This window comes from Balaenoptera physalus, assembly GCF_965194825.1.
Source record: "Balaenoptera physalus genome assembly, chromosome: 10".
NCBI classification, from domain to species: domain Eukaryota; kingdom Metazoa; phylum Chordata; class Mammalia; order Artiodactyla; family Balaenopteridae; genus Balaenoptera; species Balaenoptera physalus.
In genome coordinates, this window is record NC_138889.1 from 23401889 (window position 1) to 23423370 (window position 21482).

At 45.8% G+C, this 21482-nt stretch overlaps 2 protein-coding genes across 3 annotated transcripts; both read left to right on the forward strand.

Moving 5' to 3' along the window:
* Window positions 1–1636: 1636 nt before the first annotated feature.
* LOC309668416 (uncharacterized protein) lies at window positions 1637–5982 on the forward strand. 2 transcript variants are annotated; one of them, XR_014268223.1, is made up of 3 exons: window positions 1637–1842; window positions 2299–3954; window positions 4403–4426. XR_014268223.1 is itself a non-coding variant. In XM_082478163.1 (2 exons), exons 1-2 carry the CDS (start codon window positions 1638–1640, stop codon window positions 2688–2690), a joined length of 597 nt encoding a protein of 198 aa, XP_082334289.1. In that variant the 5' UTR covers window position 1637; the 3' UTR covers window positions 2691–5982. The 2 variants fall into 2 exon arrangements, 1 of the variants encoding a protein (XP_082334289.1); XM_082478163.1 differs by having other exon boundaries at window positions 2299–5982.
* LOC309636463 (uncharacterized protein) lies at window positions 3834–19114 on the forward strand (the record flags this gene model as incomplete). The annotated part of the gene is made up of 13 exons (XM_082409607.1): window positions 3834–3954; window positions 4403–4560; window positions 5954–6094; window positions 6360–6465; window positions 6718–6902; window positions 7090–7215; window positions 7353–7545; window positions 8291–8413; window positions 10246–10397; window positions 11102–11188; window positions 12798–12944; window positions 13387–13584; window positions 16400–19114. 13 exons carry the CDS (start codon window positions 3834–3836, stop codon window positions 16550–16552), a joined length of 1890 nt encoding a protein of 629 aa, XP_082265733.1. The 3' UTR covers window positions 16553–19114.
* Between the last annotated feature and the right edge of the window lie 2368 nt (window positions 19115–21482).

Below are 21482 nucleotides of genomic sequence, written 5' to 3' on the forward strand. Positions count from 1 at the left end.
CGCTCCTTCGCCAAGACCTCCGTGCAAGGCAGGAGCACTGGGGCTTCTTCTGCTCGGCGCTGATGGCAGCTCAGAGGCTGCTGAAGGCGTATTCAGGCTCCAGGCCCACGAAGTCCTCCCAGGCTGGGCGGAACCCAGAAAGGTGTGTACCTGGTGAATCTGAGTCAGGCTGAGTGAGATCTGGACTAGGGAGGAGCCGTGTGGCTTCTTGGGGTCCCGGGACGGGCCACACCAAAGTGTCCTTCTTCTATCCCTAGTTGCCCCTCCCTCTGATGGGTCCTCCCTCATCCCCCTGCAGGGAAGTCCCCCAGCTGGACGCTGTGCTGGGCCGCCTGTCACAGGCCGTGCTGCAGGAGGGCCACCGCCTGAAGGCCTGGGGCGTCCTGGGCACCGGCACTGGGGCGGAGCTGCTGCGGCCAGGTGAGCCCTGTTCGCTGCCTTCAGACAGGGTCCCCCCTGCCCCCCGCCGGAAACCTGGCCCTGTTTTCAGGCGGAAGGAAGGGAGGAGGAAGGCTAAACCAAGTGGAAACCCCCAAGGTTGGGAGGGGCTTCCTGTGCAGCGTCCTGGGCGAAGGTCTGTGTTACAGAAGAGGGAGCCTCCAAAATGGGAACAGCAGAGGAGGAAACAAAAATACCACCACAAAGTATAGCTTTACATATAAGGTAGCACTCCCTGAGAGCAAAAGCCTGATTGATGAATGCAAAAGGCCAGGTGCGGAAAATGCAGGACTTAGCTGGAAAGGAAGAGAGGGTGAAGGATCCTGCAATATGATGATGTCAGGGTCACATCCCGAATGTGGAGTCCTGCCCTGGACTCGGCACGAACACAAGGTCCCCTTCCCGCGGGGAGCACCTGCTGCACCCCCGTACCAGGGTGTCGGCTGGGTAGGGTTCACACCAACTCTTTCCAGTCACCAGCCAAGGGAGCCCCTAACCTGCCAGATGGCCTCAGACCCAGGACTGAGCAGGAGTTTGCTTTTCTGCAGCCTCAGCAAGCCCTTCAGGGGACGCCGAAGACATCAGTGTGGATCCTGTCACCAAGTTAAGGGTCCCTGGCCCCAACTGTGTGATGCTGCCAGCCAGTGGCCGCACAGGGCCCATACCCCCTGGCTACTTCATCCACCCGGACACTGGACGGGTGCTGCCCGAGGCTGGAAATCTGGGTTATGATCTGCAGGCAGCTACCCTGGTGCCCACCACTGACTCCAGTTCTGGTGAGACTCTGCCCGCTACCTGGCCCCAACCCAGCACAGAGCCCACTGGGGCCCCCTGGAATGAACTCCCCAGGGGCACAGCATAGGAGGCAGGGCTGTCTCCTTGGACAGTGGGGCTGGGTGAGCAGCAGAGCGGTGAATGCCTTCTCCCCCCCCCCTTCCTCACTTTAACATTCTTGCTGGGGAGGCACCATGCTGGAGAGAGCTACCAGGTGAAGGAAAGCGGTGCTCTCTGCCCCTGCCCTGCAGGGCACGGCAGCGGGTGTCAACACCTCCCTCTCTCCCTGTCCAGGTGGCGTCCGAACCTCAGAAGCTGCCATCCTCCCCTATGTGCCCTACCCGACATGTCCCGCCACACACTCCCCTCCAGCCTCCTGCCTGCCTGTCCTGCAGTCAAGAAGGACATCACAGCTGGGGGCTCTCATGACGGACCCCACCACTGGCATCGAAGTGCCCGTGCTGGCTGTGACTCTGCACCCACAAACGAGGCAGTGGCTCACTCTTGGAGGGACGTACTGCAATCCCCTCACCAAGACCTTGGCCCCTCTGGAGTTGGGGGGCCCCATGGAAGATCCAATCACAGGAGGCATCTCGCCAATCCTGGGAGTCGGATTGGATGAAAACACAGGTCTCCTGGCAGCCCTCGGTGCTATCCTTCTGCCTCTCCTCCCTACCTGGCCTGGCTTCCCAATCCTCTCTTCTCGGCCCCCCAGACCCTCCACGTTCTGGTCCGGTCTGCAAACTCCACCCCAAGCGCGTATTTCCACCCTCCACCCTCCCTCTCCCTCTGACCCCCACCTTTCCTCTCCTTCCCAGTTCCCCTCACCCTTTGCCATCTTTGGTGTCCCCCAGGGGCGGAGAGAACAGAGTTGCTTCTGCAGCAAAAACATAGGGATGTTTTTCCACCAAGAAGGCCATTCCCTCCTCCTGCCACCAGCGTGTACTACACGCGGCCCAGCCCTCTCCCTCACCCCGTCCCCTGCCCTGCCCCTGCAACCTCCATGCGCGCCCTGTCACTCACTCTGTCCTGGGCCCTGGCTCTCACGTGCCTCCTCCGCCTACATCCCTTCCCCTCTGCTTCCAGGGCAGGTGCTTGCACTGGGAGGACTGCGGGACACCTCGGGGACCTTCATGCTGCCTGGTGACAGCTTTGTGGAGCCACTGAGCAGGAAGCCAGTCTGGCTCCAGGGAGCTTCCCGACAGGAGGGCCAGACTGTGCCCCATACCGGAGGGTCACAGGCCCTGCTGGATGCCAATGTGCTGGTGGCCCAGAGGCGAGTGATTGCAGTGCTCCGGAGGTCCCAGGAGAGGCCAGGGCGGCACGTAGAGGGGCTTCTGGAGACTGCCATCAAGGACATGAGACAGGCGCTGGCTTTGAGTCTGCACCACCTCCTGCAGCAGGCCCGGAGACTGCAGAGACAGCGGGAGGCAGCAGAGAGCATGGAGGCCGGCGGCGGCAGGATAGGTACGTGTTGACCTGGGCCAAAGGCTCCTGGGCCCTGAAATCCCAGGCCCAGAATGACCTGGTGCTTCAGTGCCCCTCAGCCAGTAAACCCAGGGACAAGACTACAGTCCCACTGGCCAGGCACACATGTGACCAAAGCAAGAGAGAAGGATTTCGATGACTTCATGCCCCAAGCTCATGAATGGCTTGGCTTTTAATCTCTGTCTTTTAATCTCTTGCCAATTCCACTGGGTCTTACACTTGATGGTTGTAAAGTGTATATTCTCATGTAACTTCATAGGATCCCCAAGCACCATAACATGTTATGACACCCATTTTACATTGCAGGATCTGAAGTCAAGGGAGATAAGAGACTTGACCACCAGGGTCCCATAGCTAGTTAGCTGCACAGCCAGGCATAAAGCCTGAGTCTCCTGGGTCCTCAGTCCTCTTGTCACTTTCATTCCTGCAGCAGCCTTCGGCTTTCCATTAGTAAACTCAGGAAAGGAGCCCACCCAACTCCTCTACCACCCCACAGCACTAACTAACACAAGGAATGGCAGGGAAAGGAAGTAGGAGTGGCATTTTCCTGGAGCTTATCTCACTCACTCTTTCTAGAACTTTCTATCCAGGGTGTGTGCAAAAAAGAGCCAGGGTTTGGGATCAGAACTGACTTGAGTTTGAAGACCTGCCCCACTGTTTATTACCTCTTTGACCTTGGGCAACTTACTAAACCTCGCTCTGCCTCTGTTATAGCATCCTTAAAATGAGGATTAAAATAGTATATACTTCAGAGATTTAGTTGTAGGACCAAATAAAATATAATTTATATGGAGTTCTGAGCTCAGACTCTGGCACATGTAGGTGCTCAAGAATGTTTGTCCCCTTCTTTTCCACCTTTTCAGCCTAGCCTAGAAATTGTTCTCAGCTTCCCAAAACCCCTGCTGCCACTCAATCCTTCCTTTATGAATTCAAAATGCTAAGCTGGGCCCCAAAGGAAACAAATGCAGTCTTTGCAGGGAAGCCTCTCTGATCGGAGATGTAGCCCTTTGAGCCTGGAAAGCCCCTCAGTGTGGCACTCAGCCCTCACCTCCTCCTCCCTGTGCCCCCTCCCCCTTGTGTTAGGGATGATGTGCTATCCTGGGACAGCGCTGTGGGTCCCGGTCCTATACGGGATGGAGATTCCAGACCCTGAGGGCTCGGGGCTCATGGTACCCATCCTGGGCATGGAGATTGATGGGAATTCCAGTGATGCCACGCCCCTGGCAGGTTCAATGGAAGATGCCAACGGCAAAGGTAGGAGAGGACTTGGAGCTTCCTAAAGCCCTGGGGGATCAGGAATGTAACTGAAAACCCTGTAAAGCTCCAGAGGGGTGCCCCCCGTCCACTCACTCATGAGCCAAAGAGTGGGGTCATTCTGACACTACCACTAGGGCTGCTGAGACCCAAAATAGAGGTGCTCAGTGATTCCAGAACACTGGTACCACAGATCACTTATCCCCTACTGAGAAAACTGGGTCCTTTCAAAGATGAGCTCTTCAGAAACTCCCCACGCACCCTCACCCTCAGGGTCTGCGGCTTCCAGGAAACCCTCTAATCCTGCTCAGAGCCCCTCGAAGGGTGAGCGGATTTCTCAGGCTCCTTTAGCTCCCTCCCAGCCGTGTTTCCTTCTTCCCATGACTGCCCCTGCCTTCTTTCCCCATCACTGGTTCCTGAAGCCAGTGATGGGCTTGGCATCCCACAGGTCTGGTCCCAATTGCAATTGGGGCTCAAGCCATAGACCCCTTGACTGGAGAACCTGGTCCCGTCATTGGTGCTCAGATGGACCCTTCTGCCAGGGTGGTGGTGCCCGTTGTCCAGGTGCTGGAGGCCTTACCTCGGGGAGTGAGAGACCCTGGTCTGGTATGTAGGAGGCGATGACTCTATTTCTTCATTCACTCAGCAACTACATATCAAAAACCTTCTGTGTCTCAGGCACTGTGTTTGGTGCTGAATGCAGAAAGCTAGACAGGGCCCCTCTCCTCAGGGCACTGGGCAGCTGTAGGTGCCAGCCGTGATCATGGATTACAAGGGTGTTAAGGGAGCACGGGGGGGGGGGCATCTAAATCACAGGGTGAGAGTTCAAGGAAGGCTTCCCTAAAGAGGCGACACTTGGGATGAAACCTGAGGAAGGAGTCAGAGAAAGGCCTCAGGGACCAGCAAGTGCAAAGGTGGCAGGTGTGAGACCACGAAGGTTCCAGGAGAATGAGGAAGGCAGAGGGGCAAAGGCAGCAGGTGAAGCCAATGAAGAAGGCAGGAAACGAATCATGAACAGCCTTGTGTGCTTGGCTGAGGCCAAGAAATGTAACTTATCATGAAAGCCATGGGGAGCCACTGAAGGATTCTAAGTAGACATGTGATATGATCAGATACGAATATTTTGGAGACTGTTAAATTTGGAAAATTTAGAACAATACAAAAAGAAAATAATTACTCCAAATCCTACTACATTTTTTAAAGTATCTAAATAAAGATGTAAGAGCTCCCTCCTCCCCATTCCTCTCACTCCATCTGCCATCAACAACTACCCCATTTTGCTCCTCTATCCAGACACTACTCACCTCTCCTCCAGTCTCTCCCTCCAAATGCAGCCACTATTAACAGGTTGGCACACCTCCTCCCAGACATTTTTATGCTTGAGTATGTGTATATATAATCAGCATTCTAGAAAGTTCCCTCTGGTAGCAGTGCAGAGGATGGATGGGAGCAGGGCCAGACTAGAGCATGAAGACCTGTCAAGAGGTCATGGCAGTAATTCAGCCTTTGGCAGGTTCTCCACTGAAATGAAAATGATTTAGGGTCCTCCCATGCATTCTCAGCCTAGTTGCAATTTCAGAAACAAAGATAGATATGTTAAAAAGGGTTCTTGTTAAAAGCTAAGAAATATAAATTCTAGCTCCCCCCACCCCGCTCACAGTTTCACAGATGAGTTTGAAGGAGCAATAAGAGGATCTGAGAACTATTTCCTGCTGCCATATGCCCATCTCCCCTGGCCTCCCAGGAAGAAGGTGGGCAGGGGGCAGGTGACCCTGGAGAGTTCAGGTGTTAGGAAGAGGGAGGGAGGGCCTGGGAGCTTGCAGAAGGTGCGTGGTGATTAGTTTTCCATCTACCATCAAGTCGGCTGGCTCACCAAGCTTAGTCACGGATGCCCGGGGTCGGGGAGGCCCATATCTTGAAAGGCTTTGGGGGTCTTCAGCCAGACCCCAGACTGTGAGGAGGAAAAGTGTCTGGGCCCTGAGCAAGCTGGACATTGCAGCTGGACGCCCTGGAGAAGGAGCTGAGAGCCCGGGAGCAGTACTGGCGCCACCAGGAACGCGAAGAGGCCCGGCTGGTGGAACACCTGGGCGCCCTGAGCCAGCAGCTGCTCTCCACTCCCGGCGAAGACGTGGGGCAGCAGGTGAGGCCCAGAGGCCCCGCCTCATGGCCTCACCCACCCATCTGCCCAGACTGCAGAGGCGCCTCTTGGAAGTGGGGAGCCCTTTTCTCTCCCCAACCACAGGAATGGAGTCCATCTCAGGGCAGAAAAATCCCAGGATTTCCCAGCTCCGAGCCCAAACGAAGTGTCTCAGCAGGATGGAGGGGGAGGAGGAGCTGGCCCGTCCCCAAGCTCCTGCCTTCCCCTCCACGACGCACCCCTCAGTGCTCCCCGTCCCGCCCCATAGCTGAGGGCTGCTGAGGAGGCCTGCGTGGCCCTGGAGTCCTGCTGCCTGCGGGAGGCCGAGAGGAGAGGCAACCAGAGCGGCCCGGAGCGGGGCCTACTCTCTCAAGGTGGGGAAGCAGCATCCCCGGGGCCCAGATTCCCAGAGCAGAAACCTCCTGGGCGTGGTGCCACCAATCCCAGGTGCCCAGCGGTGGTCCTCCTGCCCTCTCCACGTGCTCCTCTACCTCCCAGGTTTCCAGCCGGGCCCTGGCTCTGACCTGGCACGTTCCCCTGGCTCCAATAAACCATTGTGTCTTTCCTTCACCTCCCTAACCCCAGAGGTGGCACTGCCATGTGGTCCTTTTCTCTGCCCCTTGCAGCAGACAGGGAGGAGTGGGTACAGGAGGCGCAGGTGACTCTGGGCATGCAGAAAGTCCTGCAGAGTTTAGGACAGGCAGCAGGAAAGCTCCAGCAAGCTGTTGGCCGGCTGAGGGGCCAGGAGGAGGAGATGTGGCTACAGCAGAGTAGGAATCAGAGCCCACAGGTCTGGAACCATCCCAGGAAGGTGAGGCTCAGAGGCTGCCAAGGGGACCCATGTGAGATAGCACATTTGCCCATGTCATCAGATGTGGCTCTTCAGGACAGTTCAAGGATGGGTGGACTCAAGGAGCAGCTGGTAGTCTGGGAGGGGAGCAGGAAGAAAGAGAAAGAATCTCCATTCTACTTGGGGCATTTCATTTTCTGTATTCTAGGTGGTCCAGCATCTCTCCCATGAGTTTCAGGAGGTGGTGAGAGCGAGACAGATCTTCCTGGATAGGGCCCTCGGTCAGTTGCAGTACCAACGGGAGCTGAGCCGCCTCCAACTCCTGCACACCCAGGTACTGACCTCCGGGCTTGGCCAAGGGGATCTGTATGTCCAACTTTTGTTGGGGCCTTCAGAGAGAAGCTCCCAAAGCAGCCACGTGGGACATGTAGGAACCAAGCACAGGACTAGGTTCTGACTATTTCATCCTAGATTGTTGCCTCAGGAACCCCTGTGTGTTTGGAGAATTACCCTGGAGACAGATTTTATGGAACAGTCATCACTTCTCCCAGGGTCCAGGCTGCTGCCTGCCCGCTGTTGATCCCCTTCCTGAAGAGCCTCACTGCAGCGCTAGTGGGAGCTCAAGGCCATGGCTTAGGATTGGAGGATGGGCGGCCAGGCACAGGTAAGGCTGGTCACGGGTCCAATGTTCCCTTCTGCTGCTAATGCTGATATGTTCTGATAAGTTATAATATGATAATCAGAGCTTCAAGCTCCATAAGAGTGTGGCCATGGTAGCTTCTTTAGGAAGAACATAAAGAAACCCAACGTATCAGTTACACACTGCCGTGTAACAAACTACTCTAAAATTTTGTGGCTTAAAGCAACAAACATTTATTATCTCACAGTTTCTGTGGGTCAAGAATCTGGGTGCAGCTTAGCTGGGAGCCTCTGGCTCAGGGTGTCGTACAGGCAACAACAAGGTATCATCAGGCCAGAGCTGCCGTCATCTCAAGGTTTGACTGCAGAGTCCAAGTTCACTCTTGTGGCTATTGGCAGACCTCAAGTCCTCACTGGCTTTTGTCCAGAGACATCAATTCCTTGCCACATGGACTTCACAGGGCAACTCACAACACAGCAACTGGCTTCCTTCAGAGCAAGTGAGAGAGGGCCAAAAAAAAGGAAACTACAGGTTTTTTTGTATCCTCATCTCACTACTTTTGCCATATTCCATTCATTAGAAGCAAATCAGTAGATCCAACCCACACTCAAGGGGAGGGGATTACACAAGGGCATGGATACACATGGGGGATCACGGGGGCCATTGTAGAAGCCACATATCACACCTGTTGCTACGTCTAGCTCTTTTTGTCTTTGGCCACAGTCCTGTGTCCTTACTCCCAACAACTGCTTTCTTCTCCTCTGTTCAGATGCAGATAAAGTTGATGTCACGTGGACCTCACCACTCTTCTCCACCCTGAGAAAAGTAGATATCAGGTCCCAAGCTCACAAGGACGGAGCTGAACTGCAAGGACAGGTGCATCACAAACCAGGTAATTTCCTTCCCCTGGGAGCTCCTGTTTAGAATTATCACGGCGCACTGAAAGTATTCAATGGTGTAACCCCTAGGTCTAGGAGTATCAGAACCCTGCCTTGCCAATCATCCCTTTCTCCCTACACATATCCTAAGATTCCCAAGGGATTTTTCCATATGAGGAATAACAAATAGAAATCAAAGTCCCACTGTAATAATAACTTGGCCAGTTCCCCCAAAGGGAATTCCTAAAGGCCCTCTATCCCCCCACTGAACATTGAATCTAAATCTTGGGATTTTACCCCATCCACATGTTACAAGGAGTTAATGGAAAAGTGGGATACATAGGGAGATAGACAGAGGAGACAGAGAAAGACGACCTTGCCCCAGAAAGAGACTCCAAATCACTTTACCAAAACCACCTCTTTGCAATTGGAAAAAGTGGCTGGCCTGAACTGAAGACTCGGTTCTGTTTCAACTCACCTACCTCCCAAGTGGGAGAGGATTAACAGGAAATGAATGTAGGCCTTTCAGGTGACCATGATGCAGGCCACTAGTAAGCACAGTTCCAGAAACATCTTTGAATTTGACCAGGGGTCAGCCAACTATTGCCCACAGGCCAACTCCAGCTTGCTATCTATCTTTTTATGGCCCACAAGCTTCGAATGGTTTTACATTTTTAAATGATTAGGAAAAAATGTCAAAAGAACAATAACATTTCTATGGAGTGCTTTACAATATATCATGTGTTATTCTAAATCTTTGGTTATGTTAGCTCATTAAATCTTTATGACAACGCAGCGAAGTAAGTAGTATTAGTCATTTTATAGATAAGGAAACTGAAGCTTCTGAATAGGTCAAGTAAGCAGTGAAAAATTATATTGCTATTGAGAAGTTCAGCTGGAATTCAGTCCCAGAGAGTCTCACCCTAGAGCCTGTGCTCTTAACCTGCTTCCCCATATGAAAAATTATCCAATACTGTAAAGGCAGTGCCGAAAGGGAGATGCAGGCAACATATTCTGCTGAGTTCCCAGGAGGGCAGATCACTGTATCAGAGAAGCAAGGGAAGGCTTTGTAAGGGAGTAAAGCCACACTTCTACCCTGATGATAGGGAACACTCAATCTGAACCCCAGTTTTGTCTCTTGGCTGGAAAACCTAAAATATTTACTTTTTGACCCTTTACAGAAAAAGTTTGACCATTCTTAATATTAATTCTGTCTCCCCTTGGGGTAAACTAAGAAGAATATGGGCAGAGAGGTGGGCCCTTCTTTGAGAGTTCCCACCACTACTTCAATTTTCATTGTCTTATATTTGACTTTATAATGTTAAAAGCAATCTTGTTTACACCTGGTAACCCAAATTCTGATTCTGTAAGACAGTGGAATTTTTTTTATAGATGAGAGAACTGATATTCAAAGTCGTTAAGTGACTTTCCCAGGGTCTTACAGAACCTGGACCAGAACTCAGGTCCTCTGACTGCTAGCTCAGCACTCTTTCCTGAGAATTTCCTGAGTGTTCACTGTGTGCCAGTCACTGTTCTGAGTACATTACATTTAATGCTCCAAACAACCCTATGAAATAGAAGAAAGTCTGTCGCCATCTTTTCTGGACCCTCATTCTGTTGTTCTGGAACCTCTGTTCCTAATGACTGGAACTCAGTTGCTTTTCCATGACGACTGGCAGGAGAGCCTGAGCCACAATGTATATACAGCACTGGAGGATGGATGGATGGATACAAATACACCTTTTCCTAAGCTGAATTGTATTGTTGTTGTTATTATTTTTATTAATATATCATTACTGTATGCAAAAGTCAGTGAAATCTTACTGTTTTCTCTTGATCTCTGCAGCCCCCAAAACCTCTTTGCAGGATCTCCCAAAACCTCAGATAACGCAGAAGGAAGGGCTGACAACTGTGCAATCCACAGACCTCTCTGCCAGGGAGTTTGTGGTTTACCAGCATGGCCTCTCCATCCTGCACCTCCTCATCCCACAGCTTCATGTGAGTCTGGCTCTGGTCGCTCTGTGGAGCGGTCATCCCTGGAGCCAAGAAGGTCAGGGTCACCAGGAAGGAGGCTTTGAGGTGGTGGATAGTCCTTAGAATGAAGCACTCAGAACAGGGAACTTTCCAAGTCTCCCCTTTAAGGGGACGGATAGGAGTCATTTTACCAATCAAAAGTCTAATCTCTCAAATGATAGAATAATAAGTAGAATGAATTAGGTACTTTGTACATGACAGAAAATGTTCTATTAGTTTGCGTGAATTAACTCATGTAATCTTCACAAAAACCCTATGGCACTGATGCTATTTTTTTTCTCATTTTAAAATTGGGGGGTGGGGGGCGGGGAAGATACAGAATGGTTGAGTAAACTTATCCAAGAACACACAACCAAAAGGGGAGAGCCAGGTCAGAATCCAGGCACCATGGCCTGAGAGCCCTCATGCCTGACTGCCACTTTACCTCTGTTTAGAAAAGTAGTAAATCAATGCTTGTAGTTAGCATAAATTTCAAACACTGAGTTAAATACTCCTTCCACTTTCCTGTAGTCTATACTGAATCCACTTATCCTGTTACAATTTAAATTGATGTCTCAATGCATTTACTTCCCTTTCTTGGTTGGTGCTACATAACTGAGCTACATGAGAATTTTTTAGCAAAAGGGTGGGTTTTGTTTATGTTTTTGTTTGTTTTTTATTCTTTTCAGGCTCCAGAAATCACCCTGCAGATTGCTTCTGGTCTTCCTGCCATGGAAGCCTCAGACAATGCCTTCCAAGGTTCCTTCTTCTATCAGGTGCTTCAAATTCCCAGTCTCAGATGTGGGGTTTGTAGAATTCTAGGGTCTAGTAAAGAGAGACAGAAGCAAAAAGAACAGATGTAATAGAACATTTTTCTCTCTCAAGTCCTCACATATTTTATTCCTTCTAGGTAATAAGTCATTTAGCTAAGGCATAATAAAAGTCCCCATGTAAGAGCTTTCTCTAATTAGTGAAATGACTGCGTCCTGGCTTGTGCCCAGAGAATCATAATGGCTTTGTGCCCATTAATGAATCTCTGTCCTTATCGAAGCAGGTGGTTCCAGACTGGTGTTTCCCATAAGAGTCATGGTCCCAGCTCAGGAAATCCTGCACATTCAGCATCTTTCTACAGAGAGGGATCTAAATTGTTCCTGTCCTGGTAGTTCCTCAAATATGTAGACTGGCAGTGCCTTGGTGGAACTCTCAGCTGGTGTATATCGACCTTAAACACTATGACAGCAAACAATGATTGTGAGAGGGGAACTGCTAACCAATGTTAGAGGACTAGTAAATGGCTTATACTTGACTAGTAGGTTGTTAGGGGATTTAATAAAACCAAAAATGTCTCATATATGATATTCTCCAGGCATTAATTCACTTGATCCTCAGGGCAATCTATGAAGTAAGCAAGAATTTAATCCTTTCTTACTGATGGTGAAACAAACTCAGGATTCATTGAGTGCTACGTGCCAGGCACTTGGCCATATGCCTTACATGCATTATCTCATTTATAACTTACAGCACCCTAACCCCAAGGTAGGGGGTGTCGTTTCCATTTTATGAATTAGGAAATTGAGACCCAGGGAGGCCAAGTAACTTGCCGGAGATCACAGTGTGGCAAGAGTTGAAACTCAAGTCTGGGTGTATCTGACATCAAACTTTTTAAATCACTAGTCTATGCTGCCATCCACAGCTAATTCCAGAAACTGACCTCAGACAGTCTGATTCCAAATCATCTAAGGCTTTTCCATGCCAACCTATTGCCTCTTAAGAGAATGAACAAGGAGTTATTTCAAATCAATTAGGTAAGACAGGAGATTTGAGAACTTGATTACAATAATGGCAAAAAAGACAAAGAAAGCCTGAGAGCCCTGAGAAGGCAATGCTTCTCAAACTCTGGTCCTTGGATCTCCTGCATCAGCCACCTGGGGAGTTTGGTAAAAATGGAAATGGTGAGCCCACAGAACCAGAAATTCTGGGATGGGCCCCCAAAATACAATCACTCCTAGGTGATTCTTATTCACACTAAAGTTTGAGAACCACTGAGTAAAGAAACAGTAATTGGAGGACATTGATAAAAAAACAGAGATATATGAATAATTTTTCTCTGAATTTCCAAGTTTGTTTTCTATAAGCTAGGGGTAGCAAAAAAATTGGGAGACAGATTTATTGGGAAAATGATTTATTCAGAGAGTTGAGCTAAAACGATCATTTTTCCCTTGACCTTTGAATCTTCCCTTCAGTAAATTTCCATTAAGCCCAGGGAGTCCGTGACTTTATGATTCCCAAAGTTGTTTTAGATCATATAAAACTAAAAAAAGAAGGAGGCAGTGGAAATGTTCCCCAAGGTTGACCTCTCTGTGTTTGGGTATTTTCTCCACTCAGAGTGCTGAAAACACACTGTTCGTTAGGAGAGAGTGTTTGGCATCAGTGGGAAGTTTCGTTCTGCTGTTGACCCACTGCCTGGCCCACATCGCTGTCGATGACCTCCACCAGGACTCCAACCCCGCCTTCCTGAGGTCATTTTACAAGGTATTTATAACATGCACAGGCGTTTTGCTTCTCTTTCTCTGTGACTCACGCCCCATTCCCCAGGACAGTAAGTGCTATGAGCTTTGCAACATTTCAAATCTACTTAAGTCCCACTGGTGGCCTTTGGTTCCTACTGCCTGGCCAAGAAGATTTTCCCAATCAAATTTCCTGTGGCAGCATATGACAGAATGCATGCACCACTCTAAGAATTCTGGAGAGAAGTGGTCTTCCTATGAGAACAGCATCGCAGCTTTCTGTGGATGTTTCATTGTCAACACTTGAGCCTCAGCAGAATTACAAATGATAAAAGTAACCCGTGGTGGGGGCAAGTAAAGATGATAAATCTCAAGCCCCATTTTTCTTTCAACTATTACTTTAAAGCTTTAATAGCAGTTGCCTGGAAGCCGAACTGATCTGCCCACCTCACCTTTTCCTTGACCAGGGGTTGATGGCCTATTTCAGGGAAGCATTCTCTATCACTCTGCAATTGTCAGCAGTTTCCCAGGACAGTAAGCTTGGCCAAAGCTTAAGTGCTATTCTGCTGGGAGAGCAACCCATCTCTGAAAGAGGAAGAGATCTTCTCTCTAAACTCATTGAAAGGAAACATGAGTCTCACTTGCAACCAGAGTCATCAGAGGAGGTAACTGGCTTTAACTTGTGTAGCACATGGTTTTAAAATTGACTCCTTCACAGAGTAAATGCCTCAGTGTATGACCTATTCAGATATTTCTGGCCTCCCTAGGTGGTACACTGCCTTGACACTCAGGCTGCTTCTCAAACCACGTATGACAATATTTCTTAAATCCTATATTCTGCAGGGCACACAGTGGGGACCTGGCTCGTGGGGATTGCAAACACGGCTCCACAGTTAATTCATGTCCCACTAACATATTATCAATAAGTAAGCAGAATTCCATCTATAAAACTCACTGTGACTTAGAGATTAAATTCAGATGCCCAAGTGGTAGCCTATTTACCCAGACTTACTGTGTGCTGTTTTCTGTGCAAGCTTGACAATGGTATTCTTAATACTTATTAAGCACTTTTCTAAGGATATTATCTCAGCTTTTTAACTATTAAAATATAAAATTTAAATCTATGAACTTCCACTAAAAGACCATCTTCCACTAAAGGTCAATTCATTCTTGAGTTATAAACAAGAACATATTCTTTTTTCATTATGTATATAAGACCATAAATTTCAAGGGATAAATATATATATATGTATGTCTCATTTGAGCCACGCAGCAATCTTGCAAAATAGGTACCATACATATTTTTACTCATATTTTGTATTTAAGGGGAAATTAAGCAATTTGCCCTAAACCATACAGCTATTTGTAGTGGTGGATCTGAGACTAGATTCTAGATCACCTGACGCCTAAGGAAATATTCCATATACATCTCCCTGTAATCAAACCTCCATTAGTTACTAAGTCAGATTTATTTGTGGTTGTTGGAGGTGATAGTGATGTTGGTCAATTCTCTATCCTCACCTAACAGCAGCATTTGACAATATGATTCCTTTCTCCTCCTCCATCTACCTTCTTTACTTGGCTCCCAGGACACCGGCCTCCTCTGGTTTTCCTCCTGCCTCGATGACTGTTCCTTGTCAGTCTCCTTTGCTGGTCGCTCCTCTTCTCCCTGGCCTCTTAATGTTGGAGGGACAGGATTCAGTCCTGTCCTCGTCCCTTCTATATTCACTCCTCTTGGGGATCTCCTCTAGTGTTCTAGCTTTAAATCCCACCTATATGTCAACAACTCTCAAATTTTTATCTCCAGCCCTGACCCAACTCTCTAACTCAACTCATATATCCAACTGCTTACTAACCATCTCCACTGGGATGCCTAGTAATTATCTCAAACTCAACATGCCCCAAACCAATCTTCTTTCCAAACCTGCTCCATTCGAAACCTTCCCCATCTCTGTTGGTGGCAACTGTGTTCTTTTGATTTTTCAGGCCAGAGTCTTCTCTTCAGGCCAAACCTGTCTCTCTGTTACATACACCCCCAACAAATCCAAGATATTAAGTATATTATCATTTATCTTCCACACCCTCTACAGGATATTTTTCAGAAACTCTTCCTTCACAAACTCCACCTTCAAGTATATCCATAATCTGACCACTTCTCATCACCTGTGCTGCTACCAGCCTGGTGCAAGGCATCTCCTGCCTGGACTGCCATCAGGCTTACTAACCGACCTCCCTGAGTCCAAGCTTGCCTCTCTACAGTCTATTCTCGGCATAGTCCTGATAGTCATCCTTTGAAAGTGAAAGTTGGGGCTGCTCAAAGTCCTGCTGTGGTCCCCATTTCACTAGGGTAAAAGCCAAAGAAGCCAAGTCCCCCTTGTGTCTCACCCCCTCACCTACTACTCTTCCCCTCGTTCATTCAACTCCAACCACATTTCCCTCCTTGCAGTTCTTCAGACACACCAGGGACACTCCCCTCTTAAGGGTTCCCTCTGCCTGCAATGTTCCTTCCTCTAAGGCAGTAGCTGCCAACCAGGAGCAATTTTATCCCTGGCTGGACATTTGGCAATGTCTGGAGACACTTTGGATTGTCTGACTCAGAGGAGGTGTGTGCTACTGTTAACTAGTGGGTAGAGGCCAGGGATGCTTCTAAACATCCTACAGTGCATTGGACAGCCCCACAACAAAAAAATCATCTATCCCCAAGCGTCACTAGTGCTCAGGTTGAGAAACCCTGGTCTAGGCCTGACTCCCTTGCCTCCTTCATGTCTTTGTTCAAGTGCCACCTTCTTAATGACTACCGTGACAACCCTGTCTTAATCTGCAACCCTCTTTACCCTGTTCATCAGCTTTTCCTTACTCTGCTCTACTTTTCTTTATCCTATATCATGTCCTAATGTACTACATAATTTACTTACATTTGGTTTTTGCTTTTCTTCCCGTGCTAGGATGTCAGCTCCATGAGGGCAGAGTTGTTTGCTTTGCTTTTTCTGCTATAGCCCATGTGCCACTCTAAGAACAGGCTTTCAGTATATTTACTGTGCTAATGAATAGATTTATATGGACCCTGATGCTATGCAGTAAAACATTTCAATCTACCGGAGCTAACTAGGAGGCAGATGATAGCAAACATTACACACTTGCCACGCGTCAGATGTTCTGCTGGGAGTTTTACATGCATTATCTCATTTAATCTTCCCCACACCCTTATAGAGTAGATGTTACTTTTATTCCTAACTTACAGATGAGAAATCTTCTGAGGCTTAGAAGTATTAAAAACAACTTTTCCAAGACAGAGATAGTTGTGGAGCTGGGTTGTTAGTACTCTGCCAACCACCATCTATGAAGAGGTCTCATTTTATTTTAATAGCAGAACTGTATATATTACACTCAGGTACTGGTTAAGAAGATTCAAGAGTACTTAAAAGAAATGAGAGCCAAGATATTAAGTATATTATCATTTATCTTCCACACCCTCTACAGTATATTAGGAAAAACAAAGATCTTCTCCTTTTTACCAACATGGAACACTTCCTGAAAAGCATCCTCGCTGCAGAGCAACAAATCCCAAGAAAACCAAGAGATCAGCCTGGGGATGAAGATAAGGTAAGATGCCCATATGATCTACAGCATTGAGACTGTACTTTACTTTGCTATATACTTTGGAACTTTTTATTGCATGTTTAGGGCCATATTTATCATTGAGCATGTCAGCAGAACAAAGGATTGGAAATTAATGGCGGTATGAACAGGTAACATCATCAGTCGCTTATTAAAAACTTTACCAACAGATGGTGGATCTTAGATCTCAGAGTTAATCCCTCTGCCTTCAGGCAGGTCAGGTATTGCAGGAACTGAGACTCAGACTTGCCCCGGTTCACCCAGCTAGAAAAGGACAAACAGCAACTAGGTCCACTGCCTTCTCATTCATGGTTTCTCCCACTGTACAGTAATGATACCTACTGCTGTTTTATAAAAGGTTGTTTTCAATCTTAAGCACTTAAAATGTTGTTATACTCTTAAAAACCAACAAATATTTTGGTTCCAAGTGATCAGAATTAATATTTTGTAATGTATAATTAGCAAAGAGAAAACCCCAAGCATCCTCATTTTTCTCATGCAGAGCAGTGATCTGAACATGCTGAGATCAAGATCAGAAACAAGCACCCTAGAGACGTAATTGAAAACTGACTCCAGCCCTGGGCCCCTGTCCACTTTAAAGTTATCACCAGAGTCTGGGGTGAAAACTACTTTTAAAACTTTATTAAAATATAATACAACTTTTTAAAGTGCACATATCATAAATGTACACTTCTTGAACTAGCCAAATGAACGTTCCCATGGAAGCATCCAGACCAAGATATAGAATATTACCAGCTCCCCAGAAGCACCCCATGTCTCCCCTCCCAGTCACCTGAGAGTGGCCACTATCCTGACACCAAACATCATAAATTGTTTTTGCTTATTCATGAATTTTATATCAATAGAATCATAAACTATGAGTTACTTTATTGCTCAAATTTGTGAGATTTATCCATATTGTTGCAGGTAGTTATAGCTTATTGATCCTCTTTGTTGTAAAGTATTCCGTTGTACAGATATATCACAATTTATTCACTCTATACTGATGCACAGGTGGGTATTTTCCAGCTTAGGGTTAATACAAATAGTTGTGTACCTTTTGATGACTATACCTAGTCAGGTATTTACTTAGGACTAGAACTTCTGGGTCTGAGGGTATGGATATGCTCAATGTTAGTATCTGCTATCAACCAGAGTCCCACCAGCCGTGGATCAGAGTTTTGTTTGTTCTCCATCTTTATCAGAACTAGCATTTTCCATCTTTTTTATTTTATCCATTCTTCTGGGTGTGTGGTTTTAATTTGCATTTTCCTAATGGCCAATGGAACTGAACATCTTTCATGTATTTATACAACATTTGAATGTCCTCTCGAGAGAGATGCCTATTCAAGCCTTTTGCCAATTTGTCATTGGATTGCCTATTTTTAATTGATTTGCAGGAATTCTTTATTCTGCAACTATTTTTCCTCATTCTGTGGATTGTCTTTTTATAGAAATAACTGCATGTTTCTTTTTCTGTTTTATTTTTAGATCTAGAAAGAAAATGATGGCCTCATTTCAAGTCTGCATTATTGAAAGGTGTTAAATATATCAGTATAACATCCAATGAAGCTGATAAGAGAACATTCATATATAAATCACATAAATGTATATTATAATTTGGGGTAGATACATAACATAAAGGGCTAATTCTTGACACAAAAGAAAAACATGCTGACATTTTCACTGTGGCTAAAAGATTAGACCACATATATTATTGTAATATTCATTTAAAGATATTGACTGAACCTCTTTATAAAAATGTAAAATTTGTATATATCATCATTTATCAGGCTAACTTATCTAAAATTGTTTGTTACCAAGTCACACAATAGGAGATGGATATATTTACAAAATATTTGGTGATCTGGAATGAGAATACATAAAATATAGGCCATGTGGCATATGCAAAATTCACGTTGGAGGCCCTGATTGATTGGAAAATTTCAAAGAGATAAGCAGTTACCTAAAACTGAAGCTTCAGGGTGGATTTGAATATTAATTAGGAGAGATACAACCATCACGTGAATTCAGTGTAAGCCAAAATAAAATTTTTAATACAAACTCCAAACCTCAGATTACAATCCAAAGTCTGCAATTCAAGCTGTTTCTCACATGGATAAATTTCTTACTGTGTTTCAAGATAGCAGAAGGGTTCTTTTTTTAATATATAAACTGTTATTGAGTCTCCCAAGCAATGCAAGGAAAGCAGACGAGTTAAGAATTAAAACTCTAATTTAAACAAACATTATATGGATGGATAATGAATAATAGCTAATCATTTAATTCAGTGACCATCTCATAGTCAACATTTTTAGTCCTGCAGGTCTTTGTCCTAATTAAAACATGTTCAGATAATGGCTGAGGATTTAGCTTTAAATCCAACCAATCAAAATACTAACAGTAAATTACTTTAGAGAAAAATTAAAACACCGAGACAACATGACAAGAAGATTTACAATTAAGGTTTAACAAAGAGTTTTAAATCAAGCCCTAAGGAAGATCTGCTCAGAATCAACTCACTACATCTAACCCCTCCATTTCTCCAATTTTACACTGACATTGGGTTTTCTTTTTTTTTTTTTTTTTTGGGTTTTCATTTTTTTTGTTGCTAGAGATTGGTCACTTAGTCATCTTAAACATTCATTCAGTTTAAATCATTAGATTAGCCATCAGGCAAAGCAAGTACAAAATTTGTCAGCCTTAAAGCTGTTTCATTAGTGGGAATTCCCTGGCAGTCCAGTGGTTAGGACTCTGTACTTCCACTGCCAGGGGCCTGGGTTCAACCCCTGGTTGAGGAACTAAGATCCCACAAGCCATGCAGAGCAGCCAAAAAAATTTTTTTTTTAATTTTTAAAAAACTGTTTCATTATACTATCTCAGTTAAAATTACCTGCTGCCTTCATAGAATAGATACCAATAAAATGATAATCGCCCTTAATAATGGGCTATGTGGCAGCTGTTCTGTCTGTTCCATGAACTGGGAATTCTTAAATAAAGCATACCTCCGAAATCATGGCATAATAACTTCATAAGATTAAAGCCTTCTCCAATACTCTGAGAAGGTATATTTTGATATGATAAATATTGAGTGTGTATCAAGAACATTATTTAACTATTCACATAAATTATGAAACTTATTTCCTAGAAAGCATAGTGAACATTAACTAAGCCAGACACACAAGACTATTTAGAATAGTTAGACTAAAAATCCAGATCCTCAGAGAGGTGGCAAAGAAAAAGTCGTGCAAAAACTAAAGTTATTTTTTTTATATTCCTCATTCTTTGCTGAACAAGGCACCTAAACATGATTCTATTAACCTCTTGGCTGAATTCTTGAGCCCTCCATTTGATTCTATTAATACACTAACAACTACAGGCTTTTACTAAGTGCATGATTTTTAATGGAAATACCATAGATTATAAGGCAAAGATCATGTTCTTCTTCCTGCTGCATTATGCGTGTTTATTGCTGAATCAAATCAATAGTAAGTTTTTAAAGTTTTGAGACTCCAGTATCTTTAAGGAATTAGCTTGTGTGCACACACATATACATACGTGCACAACTCACTGATCAAAAAGAAGAATCAGAAAACCTCAATAGATACAGAAGCCGTATTTTACCAACTACCAGCAATAAGAACGCTTTCCCAAAACTACAATGCTTAAAATAATTCTTCTTAAAACAATTTTTATTTCAAAAGTGGTACATAGACTTCTGCTTCCAGAAGGATGAATCAGACATACTTTTCCCTATTCCTCCCACTGAGAACAACTAAGCCTCTGGACATTACATACAAAAACAAACAAGAAGATTTTGAAATGCATAGAGAAGAAACTAGACCAGCTAGGGACCTCAGAACCCAAAGTAGGATATGGTGGTGAACTCCACAGAGTCCCTTTTTCCCTTAATATTCCAGACTTGGATATAAAGAAGCCAGTGATCCATAAATACCAACGAGCACAGACCAAAAAAGGCCCCCAAAAGCCTGCTCTCTCTAGCCAAAGGACTAAGAAAGGGGCAGCCTAGCAAGACAAAACTTTGAGAAAATAACTGCTTTACTCTAGTCAAATATCAGAAAAAAGCTGCCTCCACCCATGCCAGCAAAGGTTGAGTGGGGAATCTAGACTTTCACCCTTGCCGGGCTGCAACAAGACACCACAACCTCCTTTGGGGGTAGTGTCAGAGAAGAGAATCAAGCAGAGAACTAGGAGTTTTTACCTTTCCATCCTCTCAGGGCAGTAAAAAACCCCTCTACACCCCATGGTATCAGTGGAGACCACATGGAGAATCTACCAACATATGGCAGTAATGCGCTACCTTACCACCACCCCCCTGCTGTAGTAGCATCAGTGGAGGCCAAGTGGTGAGTCAGAACTTTTACCATTGCCCACTGGTAATTATACCACCCTCATTAAAGCATTCATGGGTACCACATGGGGAGGTGGAATTCCCATACCTGCCCAACAGTTATGAGAAACCCCTTCCTGCATGTCAGTGGAGGCCAAGTGGGGAACCTGGACTTTTATCTCCCATCAGGCAGTAACAAGGCAGCATCCTCTCCCCTCCCGCCCAAAGTGGGTGGAATAGTGTCAAAGGAAATCAGCTAAAACAAAGTTTAAATAAGATCCCAAGCCTTATAATATCAAAAATATACAGGTTTCAGTCAGAGAACCAGAAAGATATAAAACTGAGTGGAAAAAAAGACAATAGATGCCAACACCAAAATGACAAAGATATTAGAATTATATTTCAAAGAGTTTAAAAGAACCATCATAAAAATACTTCAACAAGCAATTATGAACATGCTTGAAACAAATGAAAAAATGGAAGTCTCAGCAAGGAACTATAAAGTCACAAAAAAGAAATCGAAGAAAAAGAAGAATCAAATGAAAAATTTAGAACTGAAAAATATAAAAACCAAAATAAAAAGCTCAGTGGATG